This window comes from Ictidomys tridecemlineatus, chromosome 15 (genome assembly GCF_052094955.1).
Source record: "Ictidomys tridecemlineatus isolate mIctTri1 chromosome 15, mIctTri1.hap1, whole genome shotgun sequence".
Taxonomy (NCBI): Eukaryota; Metazoa; Chordata; class Mammalia; order Rodentia; family Sciuridae; genus Ictidomys; species Ictidomys tridecemlineatus.
The window spans coordinates 48,142,344-48,160,457 of NC_135491.1; the positions used below are offsets into that span (position 1 = coordinate 48,142,344).

Below are 18,114 nucleotides of genomic sequence, written 5' to 3' on the forward strand. Positions count from 1 at the left end.
ATTTTAGTTACAACTAAAATATCTGTCAGTTCTGATGTGTTGATGAGTTTATGGCAGGGGCTGACATGAAGCTGTTTTATGAGGTTTGCTTAACTAACGATTTAGGGATCAAACTGCAATACTTGTGCATTCTAGATTTTTAAAGTTTTTTTATTATGCAATATATCAAATTACCACTGTACAAGTAGAAATAAGACTTTATGTTGTAAGATTGCTAAAACTGACATTGTTTTAGTTACAACTAGACCCCTTTAGTCTCATCTAATGTTGTCACACACCGAAGTCACAGACACTATTAAAATGGGGAAGAACCGGGCACAATGGCACATGCCTGTAATCTCAGCGGCTTGGGAGGATGAGGCAGGAGGATTGAGTTCAAAGCCAGCCTCAGCAATGTTGAGGCACTAGGCAACTCAGTGAGACCCTGTCCCTAAATAAAATATAAAGTAGAGTTGGGATGTGGCTCAGTGGCCGAGTGCCTGAATTTAATCCTCAGTATTAATAAATAAATATAAGTGAAATGGGGAAGAGCAAGCTCACTTCCTCTTATGGATTGCACTAGGTCCCCTCAAAATTAATATGTTAAAGTTAACCCCCAAGTACCTCAAAATCTGACCTTATTTGGAGGCAGTGTCTTTCTTTCTTTCTTTTGCATACCAGGCACTCGACACTGAGCATCCCAGCGCTCCTCCACCTTTTTTTTTTTTAGGTACTAGGGATTGAACTCAGGGCACTGGACCACTGGGCATATCCCCAGCACTTCTTTTTTTTTTTTTTTTTAAAGTACCAGGGATTGAACTCAGGGGCACTCAACCATTAAGCCACATCCCCAGCCCTATTTTGTATTTCATTTAGAGATAAGGTCTCCCTGAGTTGCTTAGCACCTTGTTTTTGCTGAGGCTGGCTTCAAACTCGTGATCCTCCTGTCTCAGCCTCCTGAACTGCTCAGATTACAGGTGTGCCACCACACCTGGCTTCCCCAACCCTTTTTTGTATTTTATTTAGAGACAGAATCTCACTGAGTTGCTTAAGGACTAAGTTGCTGAGGCTGGCTTTGAATTTGTGATCCTCTTGCCTCAGCCTCCCAAGCCACTGGGATTACAGGCGTGCACCACCACAACCAGCATCACTGCACCATTCTTGCAACTTTTTTTTTTTTAATATTTTTAGTTGCAGTTGAGCATAACAACTCTATTTATTTATTTATTCATTCATTCATTCATTGTATGTAGTGCTGAGGATTGAACCCAGTGCCTCACACATGCTAGGCAAGTGCTCTACCACTGAGCCACAACAGCCAGCCCCATTCTTACAACTTTTGTCTGTTTGAAATAGTTTCAAAATAAAGTTAAAAGTTTTAAGATAAATAAAAACAGTGACAAAATGAAAGTCATGGTCCTGGGAAGCCCACAGCAGATCCAGGGAGTATGGCCTGGAAAGACCTGCAACACTGGACGAAGCCCTGGCTCTACAGAAAGAGGATATGTTCAAAGCCAGGATTTAAATGACTTTATCTTTTCCATGATTTCCCCCCAAAATATTCAATATCCTTACAAATTGAAGGATCCTGGGATTTGGATCCAGAAAGAAGCACAACTAAGTTTATGTTTGAGCAACCAATTGAAAAAAGTCTCCATTGACTCTGGTGACCCCCTTATGATTGGCTGTTATAGTCCTGCTAAGCCATGGTTTGGGAGACATGGCTTTAGAGTCCTTCTTCACATGATCCAGTCATGGATTTCTGTCAAGCATCCTCATCTCCGATGATCTGCTCCAATGGCATCTGTGACTCGGCTAAAACCCTGTTCTCTGGAAAGTGAGGAAACAAAGCAATTTCAGCAAAGGTGAAGGACAGGCCCTGCTCTCAGAAGAAGCCCGAGTTCACTCAAGCACACTTCTCTCTCCTGAACAACCATCCCATCCCAGGCACATCTCATGCCCTCTTCACTTCCTTCACAACCAGGAACCTGGAGATATCTCCACCCAGGCCTTCAGAGCAGGAAGGGAATCAACTTCACGTACCAACAGCTCCCTGCCATTGAGCCAATGTAACTTTAAAAACAGCTTAATTCTACCAGGATTCCTCAGGCCTGAATAACTGGCTAACCTTGCTGCCTTAGACTTACTCCTGAACTCCCCTGGCACAGTCTTTGTCAAAGAAGTAATTAAGTCATTTTCCCCTATGTTCAGTATATCCCTCAAATCCTTTTTCTGTGAACAATGAATGGATGAATAATACCCCTTTGATTTTTTTTTGATTTTTTTTTTGGTACCAGGGAGTGAACCCAGGGACACTTCACCACTGAGCCATATCCCCAACCATTTTTTTTTGTTCTTATTTTTTTAGTTGTAGATGGATAGTATGCCTTTATTTTATTTGTTCATTTTTATGTAGTGCTAAGGATCAAACCCAGTCCTCACAGGTGGTAGGCAAGTGCTCTGCCACTGAGCTACCGCCCCAGCGCCCCCAACCATTTTTTTATATTTTATTTAGAGACAGGGTCTCAACGAATTGCTTAGGGCCCCAATAAGTTGCTGAAGCTGGCTTTGAATTCGTGATCCTTCTGCCTCAGCTTCCTAAGCTGATGGGATCACAGGTGTACACCACTGTGCCTGGCAATAACACCCTTTGATTTGGGTCATTCTGAATTAACTCTGAGTAACTTCTCATTTCCAGCCACAAATGGCCACACTCACTTCAAAAGGGCCTCCAGCTCCCGCTTAACTTTGCCCACCACAGGTGGCCCCTGGTAGATGAGGGCCGTGTACAGCTGCACCAGGGAGGCACCAGCCTGGATCTTCTCCAGCGCATCCTGCCCACTGCTGACACCGCCAACCCCAATTATGGGAATTCTGCCTGCAGAAAAGAACATGGCAACACTGTGAAGAAGGATGTGAGAGCCAGGACCTCAGTCTCGCTTCAGCCCCAAAGTCCCCACCCCGTAAACACAGCAGATGAGGGAACAGTCACAACCAGAGGCGTAGGCCACACACACAGCAACAGACAGACAGCAGAAACCTTGCCTTGAGTGAGCGCATACATCTCCCGGATGGTCTGAGTTGATAAATCACGGAGGGGCTTCCCACTCAGCCCTCCTGTCTCAGAGCGCAGAGCACCTTGGAGACCAGCAGGGCGACTCACTGTGGTGTTCGTGACAATCAACCCATCGATGCCCAACTGCAGTGAGAGACAAAGAGTCTTTTGAGTCATGGCTCTGAGGAACTCAGAGAAGCTTCTCTAGAGGTCTGAGGCAGCCATCAGCCAGGGCCTACACTCACTGCCCTGGAAGCAAGAGCTACATGGGCCTCACTCCACTTCCTGTGGTGAACAAGTATCAGAATGAGGCTCAGTGTGACACAGGAGCCATCATCGCATCTGACAACCCACAACATTCCACTAGAACAGGGTTAATCCTCAGAACAACCTGCTTATAGTGCATTGTCTGAGGCCCTGGGTAGTGGGTGGTGGGACCAGGATCTGAACCCATTGCTGGGCTCAGTCTGTTTCTACTGTTCCCCTACACCATAGAGGCCTGGTGTTCAGACCCAGCGGAGAGGACAAGGCAAACAATACTCCTGTCCCAACTGACACTGGTCAGAGATGCAAGCACAAGCCGTAAGGCCCTTGCTAGATGAAGATAAGCAAAGAGAAAGGAAGAGGCATGAGAAAAAGACACATTCAAACAATTATTTGAACATACCCTCTTTACCATAAGATGAGTTACATGATGACAAACACCCAACAAGCCTCCAGTATCACAGAGAATTAGTCACAAATCATGCCATTCTGGGATATCCCAGTGGACCAAAAGGCTTCTAACAACAATGAGAGGCACCCCCAGGCCTGGCCCAACTCAAACCTCTCTCGCCACACTGGCAATGTCCTCCTTGTCCTGAGCCGTGAGGTCAGGGGCAATCTTCAGCAGTACTGCCGGCTTCTGCACTCCCTTCAAAGCATCCCTCTCCTGCAGCACCTAGGGAAGCACAGGCCAGAGACAGGAACCACAGCCCGGAGTTACAACCGCAACCTGCGGTGCAAGTCAATGTTTTCACACAAGCTTCAAACTAAGGCAGGAGCAATTTCTCCTCTTCAGAAAACCTACTGTTTCCTGAAGCAACCCCACCAAGATAGATCTGGTTCAACTATTTTGAACCAAGAGATCCCCACTGCAACAGCTAATATCTTAAAGGTTTTGACTTTTGTTCCAAAAAAAATAACAAGGAATACTTCACAAGCATGAGTGATAAAAATCAATTCATGCACCGTGCTAGGTGCAAGGGATAATGAACCAGAGAGACATGTTCCTGCTCTTATGGACCATACAGTTTAACAGCAGCACAGACAACTGAACATTCCTTATTACACAAATTGGTATTGTGTTAAGGAATCAGAGAGTGCTTTCAGGTCCAGCAAGGGCTCTTAACTGGTCCAGGTGCGAAGGACAGCTTCTCATTGAAGATGCTAAAGCTTTGCCCAGGACAAAGGAGAGGCATAAGGAGGATAGGCTAGTGGAATGGGACTTGGAGAAGAGATGCAATGGCCCACCTTGGTCAGCAGGCAGCGCAGCTCGGCCTTTCCCTGAAGGCTCCGCAGCCCAGCTGTGTTGGGACTGGACACGTTCACTACCAGGTAGTCGGCCAAAGGGCCCAGGACCTGAACCCCCTCTGCATAGTCTGCAGCAGCATCCACCGACATTTTATTCTTCCCCAGGTTTATTCCCAGTGGCAGCCCATCTGTAAATATCACCAGTCAAGGTTCCGTCTCCCGCGCAACATTCTGAGACCATCCTTGACTCCACAGCCTGTGAATAGCTTCCAAACCTGAACTTTCCTACGCCAGGGGACAAATGCCCTAACTGCTACAGGTTGCTGCTGCCTGCTGACCTCAAAAGAGCAGACATCTTTGAACAGGAAAGGCTGGGCAACTACAAGGAGGTTTCACTGCATTCTGCCCTTTTTATTTTTAAAATTTAAATGGAAAATACAGAAATTAGGAGTGCAAATACTAATGCTAAAAAAATAGGTCTGAAGGCGTAATTCAGTGGTAGAGCATATGCTTAACATGCATGAGGCCCTGGGTTTAATCCCCAGCACCAAAAAAAAAGAAAAAAAAAAACTTCATAAATTTAACAAAACAGAGAGAAGATATGCATCAACAAGCATGTCAGAGAGGCAACTTTAACCAAGAGATGCTCATAGGTCTTGGGTCAAGAGATTGGCTGTGCAGTGGTGTAGCAAAAACAAAATTAAAGAAAACGTATAAAATACTAGAAAGTATTTTCAATTATCATGCCTAAAATGTAGAAGCATAGTTATAAATTTATAATCTTATTTCTCTGAGGAAAGGAACTTCCCCTTAAGATTATGGCAACCATACATTATAGGACAGCCCTGATTACCCCTGTGGCCTGGGCTTAATTTTCATGCCTGTCCTCCTTTCACTTTTAAAAGTGCCTCAATTTGCACATCACTGACACAGCTACCATAATTAAAAATCAACAGCACTATCAATTGACTTGCATTTTGGGTCTCCAGAAAAATACATTTACAAAATCAAGCTATGTGTGAAAGAAAGAGTTGTCTACACTTGGCTTCTCCTAAGACACTATCTCATCTGAAAGTCAAGGGTACAGCAATGGTACAGGCTGCTTCTTCCATCTGATTCCTGGGAAAAGATCTAGAACACCAAGTTAGTTCACAACATGTCCATCCAGGGAAAACTAAAGGACAACACCCAGTCAAGCTAGTCACCTTCTCAGATCCCAATCACATTTATATCATCAGCCTGAAGTATATAAGATGTGTAACGAACTTTCTGAGTGGGCTGAGGGTTAGGATTGGAACCCAATTAAAATTATGTAAGCAGGTCTCCAACCTCCCACATCTAGCACTCACCAAGCCAGGATCATTTGTAAGCTTCAATGCTTTCCCACACAGGTAAACTGTCTTGAGAGTGTGGCTTTTATGGAGTGATCGAAGCTTTCATTAATAGTCATCTGACCAGAATGACAAGATTCTGGAGTTGAGAATTGCAGAACTACCTTTTCCCCAAAGGGCCCATCACTTTTTATTCCTTGGCATGGTGCTAACAAGAAGCCATCTTCAAGGCTCCTAGCTCCTAGATGCACAGAGCATGACTCTAGACTGTGCTTCGCTCCAGGGAATGCAAGAACAGCGGGGGTGACAGGGTGGGCAAGGGAGAGCAGGAGATAAAGCTGGCACCAGAGCATTGTAGGTATAAATGAAGAAAAGGCAGACAAAAGGCAGAAGAGTGTTACAAAACATGAAAGTCAGATTACAACCTTCGAAGTTCCTAAATGGGAAGACCTATTGTGTAGCAGGGTCTGGTTCTGCCAAAGCTAGGGGTCTCTAAACACGATCACTTCCTGCTCCCACAAGGTGAAATTGCCAAATAGTTTAATATCTTCTGCCTCACTTCCTGAAATAAATGCATGTTTCCTCATATATCACCAGGACATCTAATGAGACTAAGACCCAGGAAGTTCCAGAAGGACCTAAGGAGGAAGATTCTTCCTCCTGGCCTGCAGCCCACATAATCCCAGAGGGTGCCAGGGAAGCCAAGGTCAGGATGACACAACACAGGACTATGATCCCTAAGTGCCCCTACCCTTAGAGACAGCAAAGCACAGAGCGACAGGGAACAAGCAGCAGTATCTGGAGGGCGGCCTTCAGAAGTGCATATTGTTTCTGAGATCAGTCTTGAAGAATATTTCCCCAACACTCACATTAACTGCCCCTAAATGGGAGGAGTAGGAGTAACTCTACTTTTCCTTCTTTAGGCTGCTCTGTACCTACTAACTCTTCTAAAATATATATTATTACTCATACACGGAAAAAAGGATAGTAGGCAAGACGAAGTCGGCACTCAGTCCCGCTCACATCTTGGCTAAGCTGGTGGGTACGGGGGAGAGTTCTGCCTGGCTCACTTCCAGGCTCCCCTAGATGATACAGCAAAGGTCACTTGTGAAGCAGAACCAGTGAGGCTTTGCTAAATAAACTGTGAGATTGAGCTAAAATCTTGGAGGCTGTACTAGAACCAGGAAAATGGAGAGGAGCCTGAGTTCCTCAGTGGCTTTTCCTATTGCTCAGTTGTATTCATTTCCCGAGGAATGCTCCCAACATTTCTTCCTCTAATGGGTGAAGAAAGCCCTCCCATGCACCTCTACTTTACCTTCTGTGAGCTTGGTCTGCTTCTGCCGTCTGGCCCGCAACCTGTGTTCCACCACTGAGAGTCCGTGGCTGTTAAATCCATACCTGTAGCACACAGGCCAATAGGGAAGGGGGCAAGGTTAGAAGGCAAGATTTTGGAAAAAGCACCATAAGCACTTCTACCATATACTAAATACTGACTTTATAAATCAAAAGAAAAAAAAAATCAGAATCAGTTCTTAAAGTTCCAAGGTCTAAACTCCCCTAGGACTTCTAGAGAACATGCCAGAACACTTTGAATGACAAAGGAAACAAGCATGGTGGCACATGCCTATAATCCAAGCAACTGGAGGCTGAGATGGGAGGATGGCAAATTCAAAACCAGCCTCAAGCAATTTAGAAGGGCCCTAAGCAACAGAGTGAAACCCTGTCCCAAAAAAAGAAAAAGAAAAAAATAGGGCTGGGGATATAGCTGAGAGGTAGAGGGCCCTGGGTTAAATCCCTAGTACCACAAAGCACACACATGCACATGCACACACACTCACACAAAGGCAAAAATTAAAATGTGTGAAAAAGCTACTCAGTCAGCTACCACTGGAAGCAGCCCAGCCCTGCCTGGATCCTACCTCCACTCCTACAGGGCCAAGCCACTATCTGATAAGCACAGACTCTCCACCTCCCACTTCCACTTCCTGTTTCCACCTCCACACACTACTCCTACCACCCCACATCCCCATTCTTTCTGCCTGTTAAAATCACTCCTCCTTCCTGGCCTGGATCAAATGCTGCCTCTCTCCTTGCATAAAGCCCCCAACCACAAGGGATTCCTCACCTTGGCATTCACAGGGCACTTTATGCCTATCTTTCTCCTGGAACAGGATACGCATCTATGCTTAAAGTTTCCACACCAGGTTATAATCTTCAAGGCAAGAGATGTGTCTTCCTCCCCTATCATCTGTACCACTAAACAGCCCAAGAAGGCAGGGACTTCATATCTCTTTTTCATTCCTGAATCCTCAGTTCCACTGTGGGGTGTTGACCTCTGTCCCTTCCTCCTTGTTTGTGCCACACAGAGTAAGGAGGCTGAAAACACAAGTGCCAAGAGCACCAGATTCTTATCCATCCCACTCATCAACAGGATTCTGCCAAGTAACGTCATCCTGAGACCTGCAGTTACCTGGGGCAGCTAAATCAGAAACATTTTGCCTGGCCAGTTCTAAAGCTACTGATCACAGCCTGCATTATAGCAGAAAAATCAATAACTTGATCTCAGATGCCAGATTTCCCTGAAACAAGCACAATAAAGCAAGAAACCCAGTGACATAAACTTAGGATAGGTCAGTCTCCTAGAAGGCCATTAAAGCCCCAAAGATGCCTATAAAAATCTCCCCAAAGGGGTTCTCCAAAACTCTTTTGTTATCAAAAAGCAGGATCATGGGGCTGGGATTGTGGCTCAGCAGGAGAGCGCATGCTTACTATGTGTGAGGCACTAGGACTGATCCTCAGCACCACAGTAAAAATAAATAAAGAAAGAAAGGTATTGTGTCCAACTACAACTAAAAAAAAAAATATTTAAAAAAAGGCAGGAATTTCTTTATTTTCTGGGTTTGTTGAAGTTTAAAATAAAAAAAAAAAATCACCAAAAAAAAAAAAAAAAGAAAGGTTTTGGATGATCTAGAAGGATTTCTTTTCCTAAAAGCAGCTATGTGTACTGAATACTAAATAATCCTATTTCCTGAAGGTGGGGCTGACACAGAGGACACAGAGCTGCTAGCCACTAGTGGCTCCTCAGCACTAGAATGTGGCTGGTCCAGTGAGAGGTACTGAACACAAAAGGAACACTAGCTTTGGAAGAATTGGTGCAAGTAAAAGAAGGTAAATAACTAATTAATAATTTTTGTACTGACCACATATTTAAATGATGATATTTAGAATATATTATTTATAATGAAATCATAATTATCAATAATGTTATTAATATCATTCATTTCTCTTTTCTGCTTTAATGTGGTCACTAGATCTTTTAAATTACACACGGGGCTCATACTACTTCATTGAACAAGAGCACTGGAGTAACAATATGAAAAAAGCACGAACTACAGGAAGTTCAATGAACCTAAGGCATACCAAGCTCTCCTACTGGGGACTGAACCCAGGGAAGTTGTACCACTGACCCACATCCCCAGCCCTCTCCTGATTATTATCTCTGTGACCCTAGCTAAGTTATTAGGCTTTCTGAGCCTCAGTGTAAAGCCATGTTAAACTGATACAACACCTAGTTTCCAAGGCTGGTGTGAGGATCTCTGCCTGGCACATACTAGATACTCAGCAGGATTGCTGAACAGAGTGACAGAAATGACAGAAAAATGTCCTATGTATGAGATAAAACACTGAGGCAGCCTGGGAGCCCAGCAGGGCAGAAGAACCCATCAACATGGGGCTGCAACCCACCTGTTAATGACAGCTTGGTCCTCAGGCAGGCGGAAGACTCTGGGCCTGGGGTTTCCTTCCTGAGGCTTGGGAGTCACACTTCCTACCTCAACAAAGCCAAAGCCCAGCTTATATAAGCCATCCACAGCTTCCCCATGCTTGTCAAATCCTGCAGCAATGCCTACTGGATTTCGGAATTTATGGCCCAGGACTTTCACTTCCTAGGAAGATATAGACAAAGACAGAGGTACACAAAGCTATAGTGGTGTTTCTCAAAGTGTGCTCCCTGGAACACCCATATCAAAATTCCCTTGAGAGCCTATTAAACATCCCCAGAACTACAGAATCAGGCCTTCAGCAGGGGGCAGTGGGCAATGAAGCTGAGCAAATCTATCTGCAACAGCACTCTTCAGGTGATTCTGAGGCTACTGGAGTTTGAAAACTATGAGACTTTATTTACCTTATCAATCCTGGGGAGAAAACAGCATTTCTCCCACAGGTTGAACAGGACACAGGCACTGTCTTTTCCTATGGTTAAGACTGGTATCTTCTTGAGCAGGAGAGGGTGACTCCTGAGTCATCCCCTAGGTTGTGCTACTCTAAACCCTGCAGGGAACGCTGGGCAGCAAAATCCAGATATCATTATAATAAGTCAGCCCCAGGGCATCCTTGTCTCCAATAAGAGAGGTTAATAAGCAGCCCCAGCCACATCCCCCAGTCTCCAGAGAGCTGGAGGAAGGATGGGGCTCAGCCAGGCAGAACTCAGTGCTGGCTCCAGCAACTTGAGAGGAAGAGCAAGTAACTCTCAAGGTGAGGCCACCTGATGCTGGAAGCGGGAGGTAAGAAAGGTCTCTGAGCAGGGAGAACAACAACGATGAAGGTGAGAATGAGCGTGAGGCACTTTGGGGCTGTAAGGCAAGGAGTGTGGCTGGACTCAGGGCCTTCCTCAGGGACAGTGGTGCTCAACCCCGGCTGTACCATAAACTCCCTGGGCAACTTATAGGCCAGCCTCAGAGATTATGGTTACACTTGTCTGACGGCAGAATCCAAGTATGTCATAAAGCACCTCTGGAGAGTCTAACATACAACCATGATTGAGAACCAAGAAGGCGGGTATAGTGGTGCACATCTATAATCCCAGCAGCTCAGGAAGCTGAGGAGGACTGCAAGTTCAAGGTCAGCGTCAGCAACTTAGTGAGACACTGTCTCAAAATACAAAAGGGCTGGGGATGCTGCTCAGTAGTAAATTGCCATTGTCCCTGGGTTAAATCCTCAGTATAAATAAATAAATAAAGGGGTGCGGGATCGGGGGCAGAGAAAGAGAACCAAGGACTTAAGGAAATGGTGAAGAACTGAAACTAGAAAGGTTGAGTGAGAAGATCAAGAAGCCAGACTGTCAGCTGAGGAATTATAAACTATAGACACAATGACATACCTGGAGTCCCATCTTGAACCCACAAGTTTGAGACCAACCTGGACAACATAGTGAGACCCTATCTCAATAGCTGGGAAACTCAATTCTACATGAGCTATTGCAGGTGTAAACCACACAGTTGTGTGCAGATTGACAGTGCATGGGCCATGCTGGCTCTGTAGGCTGTGCTTACTGGACACGGCTCATTACCACTCCAGGTATAAGCTCACCTCCTTCCAATTTTACCATCTCTGCATCACACTCTTTTTTTTAATATTTATTTTTTAGTATGTGTAGTTGGACACAATATCTTTATTTTATTTGTTTATTTTTATGTGGTGCTGAGGATCGAACCCAGGGCCTCACATGTGCTAGGCGAGCGCTCTGCCATTGAGCCACAGCCCCTGCATCACACTTTTTACTCCCACATTTCTGGTTCCAGGGCTTTCACACTAGCAGTTTAGAGTGAGGAAGGCTTAATAAAAGGAAGGTTCTTCCTGATCCTACAGTGCCTTAAAATGACACGGCTGCTCAAGATTATACACTGGGAAAATGAAAAGGGCTCTAAGTTAGCAAGGAGATATGTAGCAAAGGCCCCTTATTCTCTAACAGTGACCCTCCCTTAAAGAGCTCTGAGAGCTTCCTGCTTGGGTTTGTATGTTCAAATCATTCTGCTGTCACCTATTTGGGAGAAAAAAATGTCTCAAAAGGAAACTTCCAAGGCTTACACGAGGATACAAGTTCTGTGAGAACAGCCTTCTTCTGTTTTGTTGCAGTAACCCCAGAACATCACAATAATAGTGCCCCAAGGGGCCCTTATGTGTGGCTGAAGGAGGCAGAAGAATGTGTTCTCATGCCTACCTCACAGACTTGATCAGACATACCTGTGTCACATTAGAGTTTAATGACTAGCAGGATTCCCGATCTGCCACTAAATTTCAGCTACTCAAGACCTCAGCACGACAGGATAGTAGACAGGGCTGGATGCCAGAGCCAGACTCTAGGTTTGAACCCGGGTTTTGCCATTTTCTAACTGTGTGGCTTTGGGTTAATCACTGTTAACTCAGACTCCTGACCTGCACCTGGAGATGACAGTAGGACCTGCCTCAGGAAGTAGTTGTGAGGATTAAAGGGGAACTGCCTTACATGATTAAGCTCCATATGAGTTATATAATGACCACTATTATTATGTAATTATGATATATGATAAAAATGATTGCTTAGATTTGAGTTCCAGATTTCCTCTGCTAACGTAGGGCTCTGAGACTTCAAGCTTCCCCCTTGTATCTAAGGTACAGGACATTCCAAGAGTACCTACCAGCATGTCAGAGTCTTGAAATGTGGCTGGAGGAAGGAGCCCCAGGGAGATGAAGCGAACAGCCAGCCTGTGGGCTAACTCTGGGTCCAGCAGCCTCTGCAGAGCTGGCATCAAGTATTCAGCATAGAAATGCTCATCCCCTGTGGCTGTCAGGTAGGAGGCACAGAGAAGTCCTCCACCCCCCAGGATGACTACAGCATCCAGAGCTCGCTTCTGGGGAAGAAAAAAAAAATGTCCATTAGAGGAATCCTAACAAGGCCAGGCTGCAGCATCCTCCCTGATCCCTTTAAGCCTAGGCAGATAGGGCAAAATGATATGTCACAAGAAGCAACATCCCTCACCATGTGTTGATACTAATCTCCTTCATTTACAGTCCATCTTATAGACCAGTCTCTATAGTTATATATACACTGTACTTACAGACTCTGGCTGAAGACTTTCTTTAGGATGGTAGGCCAGGAGTCAAGAGTTGTAATACTATCCTCCAGGAGACATATTGGGGCATTTTTACTGGTTACAGTGACAGAGCAATGCTAATAGACTTAGCATGTAGAAATCAGTAAAGTCATACATTCTTCTTTGCTTGAGGCTGACACACATTGTCCATATTGACTTTTGAACATACTACTGACGTTCATGTCATCAAAAAAAACTTCATGCCAGGTGCGGTGAACACGCCTATAATCCCAACAGCTTGGGAAACTGAAGTAGGAGGATCATGAGTTCAAAGCCAGTATAAGCAAAAGTGAGGGGCGCTAAGCAACTCAATGAGACTCTGTCTCTAAATAAAATATAAATAGGGCTGTAGATGTGACTCAGAGGCCTAGTGTTGTGGGGCAAGTTGCTCAGAAAACACACCAAGTCCCAGTTTTGTCCAAACTGAAGAGTCTTTATTCCAACCAGCCAGGATTGCTTCCCACAGGACCAAGTTGTCTCTGTAGAAAACAGCCTCAAGATTCAACATTTTAGAGTATTTAAAGGCAAAAACTGCAAAAACCACATCCAGGTTGATGTAGCTGCAAGCAAGCAGGGGTACAGAAGCTGAATCGAGCGGCAGTTAGCGAAACAATGCAATGGGTACATTGGTATTTCCTACTGGACTTTCCAGGTTGGCATAGCAGCAAGCAAGCAAAAGGGAAGTGGGTTAAAATGACCCTAGTTGAGTAAAAGTTAGAGAATGGTTACTAATGTCTAGACAATCAATCTCTGACAGGGTACACTGCCCAAGAAAAATAGGAACCAAAGAGAGAACAATTTTACATTATATAAGAATTACCATTTTGTGTTGCCAAGTATGCTACACTAGGTAACTATTAATGGGTACAGAGGTGGGGCTTTCCCATGGGAGAAGCAATTCTTACCTGATATGGAGTCTCAGGGTAAAATGGAGTCTGTTTGGTCATTGTCTACATAACATGGCCCATAACATGAGTGTCCCTGAGTTCAATTGCCAGTACCACCCACCCACCCAAAAAATAAAACCCTCATATTATCTGAGCCAAGAAGTACATAAACTAGTTCCTACGTGGTTTTCATAGGCATTGACTTTTCCAGGAATAAAATTACCTTGTCAATTGAGGGACAACTATACTATTTTGCACAAAACATTACAAAAATACTCAGTCACCATTTCAAAAAATGGTGCTTTGCTTGGGGTGTTTGACAAAACAACACATCTGTGGAACTTGATTTTTCGAGTGGAAGTTTAAACACCCTGCCAGGTGTGGTGGTGCATGCCTGTAATCCCAGCGGCTAGGGAGACTGAGACAGGAGAATTTCGAGTTCAAAGCCAGCCTCAGCAATTTAGTGAGGTGCTAAGCAACTCAATGAGACCCTGTCTTTAAATAAAATACAAAAACAGGACTAAGGATGTGGCTCAGTGGTTGGGTTGAGTGCCCTTGAGTTCAATTCCCAGTACACCCCCACCAAAAAAGAAGTTTAAATACCCCACCAGACCTCTCACTTAACTGAGTCATGTCCTGACATTTACATATGCAGATTGTACATTGTTGATGTTTTAAGCTTATAAATAGGAAGATTATTACCCTGAAATGGAAAATTATAAAGGGGGTTGCAATATAAAAAGAGCTTCAGAGGATGCTTCAAAAGGTCTTTGAAGGTGGAGGACCGCTGTCCTAGCTCAAAAGTGGTTCACAATTCTTTTCACTCACTAACAGATGCCAAGACACCCCATTCTTTATTAGTTGAATCATTCAACAAATCTGAGCTCAAAAGTGGGCAAAACAGACCTGGTTCCAGCTCTGTGGCAATTGCAATCTCATAAACAGACAGGTGAACTTAATGATCGTGCAAATATGTAGCTATGACAATTGCTATGAAGGAAAAAGGTATTGTATAGTATAATGGAAGGACCCAAAAAAATCCCAAAGGTAAGTAGAGGCTTCTTAAGGAAGTGACTTAAAGCTGATCTTCAAAGAATGGATGAGTTAACCAGGAAACAGTAAAGGGAGGGAAAAGCATAAAGGCTCTTTTGGAAGCAAAGAGGAAAAACTCCCAGGAATGTGAGAGCAGAGAAAGTCTCTTTGGAACTGAGGAAAAACATGACTTTAAACGAGATAGGACAAATCGGCCTGGACTAGAATAAAGATTTGGATTTTGTTCTCTAAACAAAGAAGTGATGTTATCAGATTTGCCTTTTAAAGGCCGCTCCAAGAAGTTAATGTAGACCGAGTTTTCACCTCTCATCCCATAAGACTGTAAATCTCCTCTCAAGTCAATCAGCAAATACTTGAGCACCTATCACATACTAGACCTTAGTGATACAACTAAGAACTCGTTACACAGATCCCCACAAAAACTTTTCCTAAAAGGGTTGGGGGACCGTGTTTGACTCTACTTTCATTCCTCTTGGATCCTGTACAAAATGCTAGGCGGTCATAGGTTTACTAAAGCCCCTGTGCTGGCTCAACCGAAAAGTGGCCTAGCCTACGTGCATTTAGTCAAATCCGCATTTGCCCGGACGTGGCACGTGTCCTACACACACCAAGTACTCGGGTAAATGCACAAGGATTTGCAAGTGCCCCCAGAGACACACAAACGTTCCAGAAGAACCTGCGCTCGGAGACACCTTCTTTACACACCTCGCCTGGCGTAACCCCCTTGCCGACCCAAGTCCCATTTCCAGACTCACTTTCAGTTGTCTCCACGCCATGCTCCTTCTACCATTGGGCCGGCCTCTGTCTCGTCTTCATTGGCGGAAATGGCGGAGGCCCCGCCCATGGAGTGCCAACTCACCAATCGTGGGGCGGGTAGCGGGAGTAGGGGCCCGCCGCGGCGGCGAAGGCCGCGTTCCGCCCCGAGGTTCTGGTTGGACGTTCGCGCGCGTGCGCATTTCTAGAGGCCACGCCTCTTCCGCCACAGACTCCAAGCGTCGTCTAGTTGCCTGGGGTAGTTGAGGGGCAGGCGGGGTACGGGGCTGCTGCCCAACCCCGGTCTGCGGTCTGATGTCTCTGTTCCTGTGAGGAGCCGCATCTCGGGCGGAAAGAAAAGGCTCCCAGAAGTCTCTAAAGTGGGGAGTGGACTCCTCCGAGGTCTGTAGAAGAGTCGAACTCTTACCCACCGGGCTTCCCCAGCGCCTGGAGATTCCCGTCCTGCCCCCAGGCTTCCACAGCCGCAGGACCCAAGAAAGGAAACCACAGCCCGAAGGTTGCTTTGTGATTTTCACGGGCCCTTTCCTAAAAATATTATATTTTACAGAGTCTACACACATCAAAATACCTTGTACCGCACAAATCCAATTTTTACTTGTCTATTTAAATAATAATAATTTTACTATTGTGTTAATATAAATATGAATATACTAATACGTATAAACTTTTCTCTGCTTAGAAGTAAATTATTCTTAAGCTGTTGAACTGGAAATTGAACCGAGGAGCGATCTGTCACCCTGCCCTTGTTTTTTGAGACCTAAACTCACCCCCACCCCTGCACTCTACCACTGAGCCGTAACCCCAACCTCCAGAAGGATAACTTTTTAAGTCATCTTTTTAAACTTATCTTTTTCTGGGCCTCAAGCAGTCCTCACTAACACAGGAAGAATTACCTTCCTCAAGTTATCCTTCCTGTGTTAATGAGGACTGTGTGAGGCCCAGAAAAAGTTCTTTCCATATGAACAGACTATTGTGAAGGGAAACTACAACATGCTTCATCGATTCTGATTATTTTTCCCAACAATTTTAAAATAGTAGCTCTTTAAGACCTTTCAGTTCTACATTTCAAGTTTATATCCACAGAACATGCTTTAATGTATCTAGTACTATTATATGTCTCAGATTTTTTTTCCTAGTACTTGAAATTGAAACCAGAGATTCAGGCATGCTAGGCAAGTCTACTACCACTGAGCTACATCCTCATACCCTTTCAGATTTGAGACAATGTCTTGCTAAGTTGTCAAGTCTAGTCTTGAACTTGTACTCCTCCTTCCTAAGTCTCCCAAGTAGCTGGAATTATATGTGTGTGCTACCAAGCCCACATGTCTCGAAAATTCTTGATTTTTCTAAATAATTATGTCATTATCTGCCTTAATACCACAACTTACTGAGATATCTCTAAACTTTACCCAAGTCTAAGATTAGAAATAAAGTTGAAATATATGTATTCCACATCTATTCATCTATAATACATATTTTAAACATATATAAGACTGGAACTTTCCTTCTTCAGTCAGTCTCAACATTTTTTTTCTGGTACTGAGGAAGGAACCCAGGGCCGCCTCATGCACACTAGGCAAGCGCTCTACCACTTAGTTACATCCCCAGCCTTCAAGTTTTTTTTTTTTTTTTTAATGAAAACTTTCAACCATACAGAAAGTTGAGAGACTTTTACAGTGAACATCCACGTATTTAAAGATTCTACAATTGACATCTTACAAAATTTACTTTATAACATATATTCTTGTATCCACCCCACAATCCATCTTTTTAAGCTTTTTTATGATTACATGTATCTACACGTGGTAAAATTAGAAGTACACACATATGCATGTGCTTGTAAACCTGGTGAAATCTGACTAAAGTCAATGCATTGTGTCAATTCCCAGTTGTGATATTGTCCCACAGTTCTACAAGACATTACTTTTAGGGGAAACTGGATGAAAGGTATATAAGCCCTATTTCTTATAGTTGTATGTAAATCTACAATTTTGGCTTTATTTGCAGTACCAGGGATTGGTAATTGCAGTACCATGTATGCTAGTCAAGTGCTATGCCCCCCAACCCTGTACCAACCTATACCCCCCAGCCCTTTTTATATTATTTTGAGTCAAGGTCTTACTAGATTGCCTAGACTGGCGTGGAACTTAGAATCCTACTGCGTCAGCCTCCCAGGAAGCTGGAATTCCTGGACAGGAGTGATTCTTTTAATTGTACATAAACTATTTCTTTATTGTGGAGATTGAACCCAGGGCCTCACACATGCTAGGCAAATTCTCTATGATTGAGTCACATCCCCAGCCATATATGTACATATTTCGGTGGGGAGGAGTTATCAGAGATTGAACTCAGGGGTGGTCAACCACTGAATCACCTTCCCAGCCCTTTTTATTTTATATTTTGAGACAAGTTCTCACTAGGTTACTTAGTTAATCCTTTTACAGGTTAGGAAAGAGATGATTGACCTTTAGGTAGAAATCCTTAAGTCTGATTTCTAGCCAGATGTTGTAGAGCGTGCCTGTAATCCTCCCTAAGTTGCTGAGGCTAGTCTCAAACTTGTGATCCCCCTGTCTCAGTCTCCTGAATCCCTGAGTTACAGGTGTGCACCATCA

The 18,114-nt window shown here is 44.3% G+C and overlaps 1 protein-coding gene across 1 annotated transcript; it reads right to left on the reverse strand.

The window, feature by feature from the left end:
- Positions 1 to 129: 129 nt before the first annotated feature.
- On the reverse strand, positions 130 to 15,611 carry Dhodh (dihydroorotate dehydrogenase (quinone)). Its single transcript, XM_005318387.5, has 9 exons — positions 15,484 to 15,611; positions 12,333 to 12,545; positions 9,622 to 9,821; positions 7,193 to 7,275; positions 4,547 to 4,734; positions 3,861 to 3,974; positions 3,025 to 3,178; positions 2,698 to 2,857; positions 130 to 1,809 (listed from the first exon to the last, which is right to left on the reverse strand). The coding sequence occupies exons 1-9, from the start codon at positions 15,502 to 15,504 to the stop codon at positions 1,755 to 1,757; spliced, it is 1,188 nt and encodes a 395-aa protein (XP_005318444.1). The 5' UTR covers positions 15,505 to 15,611; the 3' UTR covers positions 130 to 1,754.
- Positions 15,612 to 18,114: the final 2,503 nt, after the last annotated feature.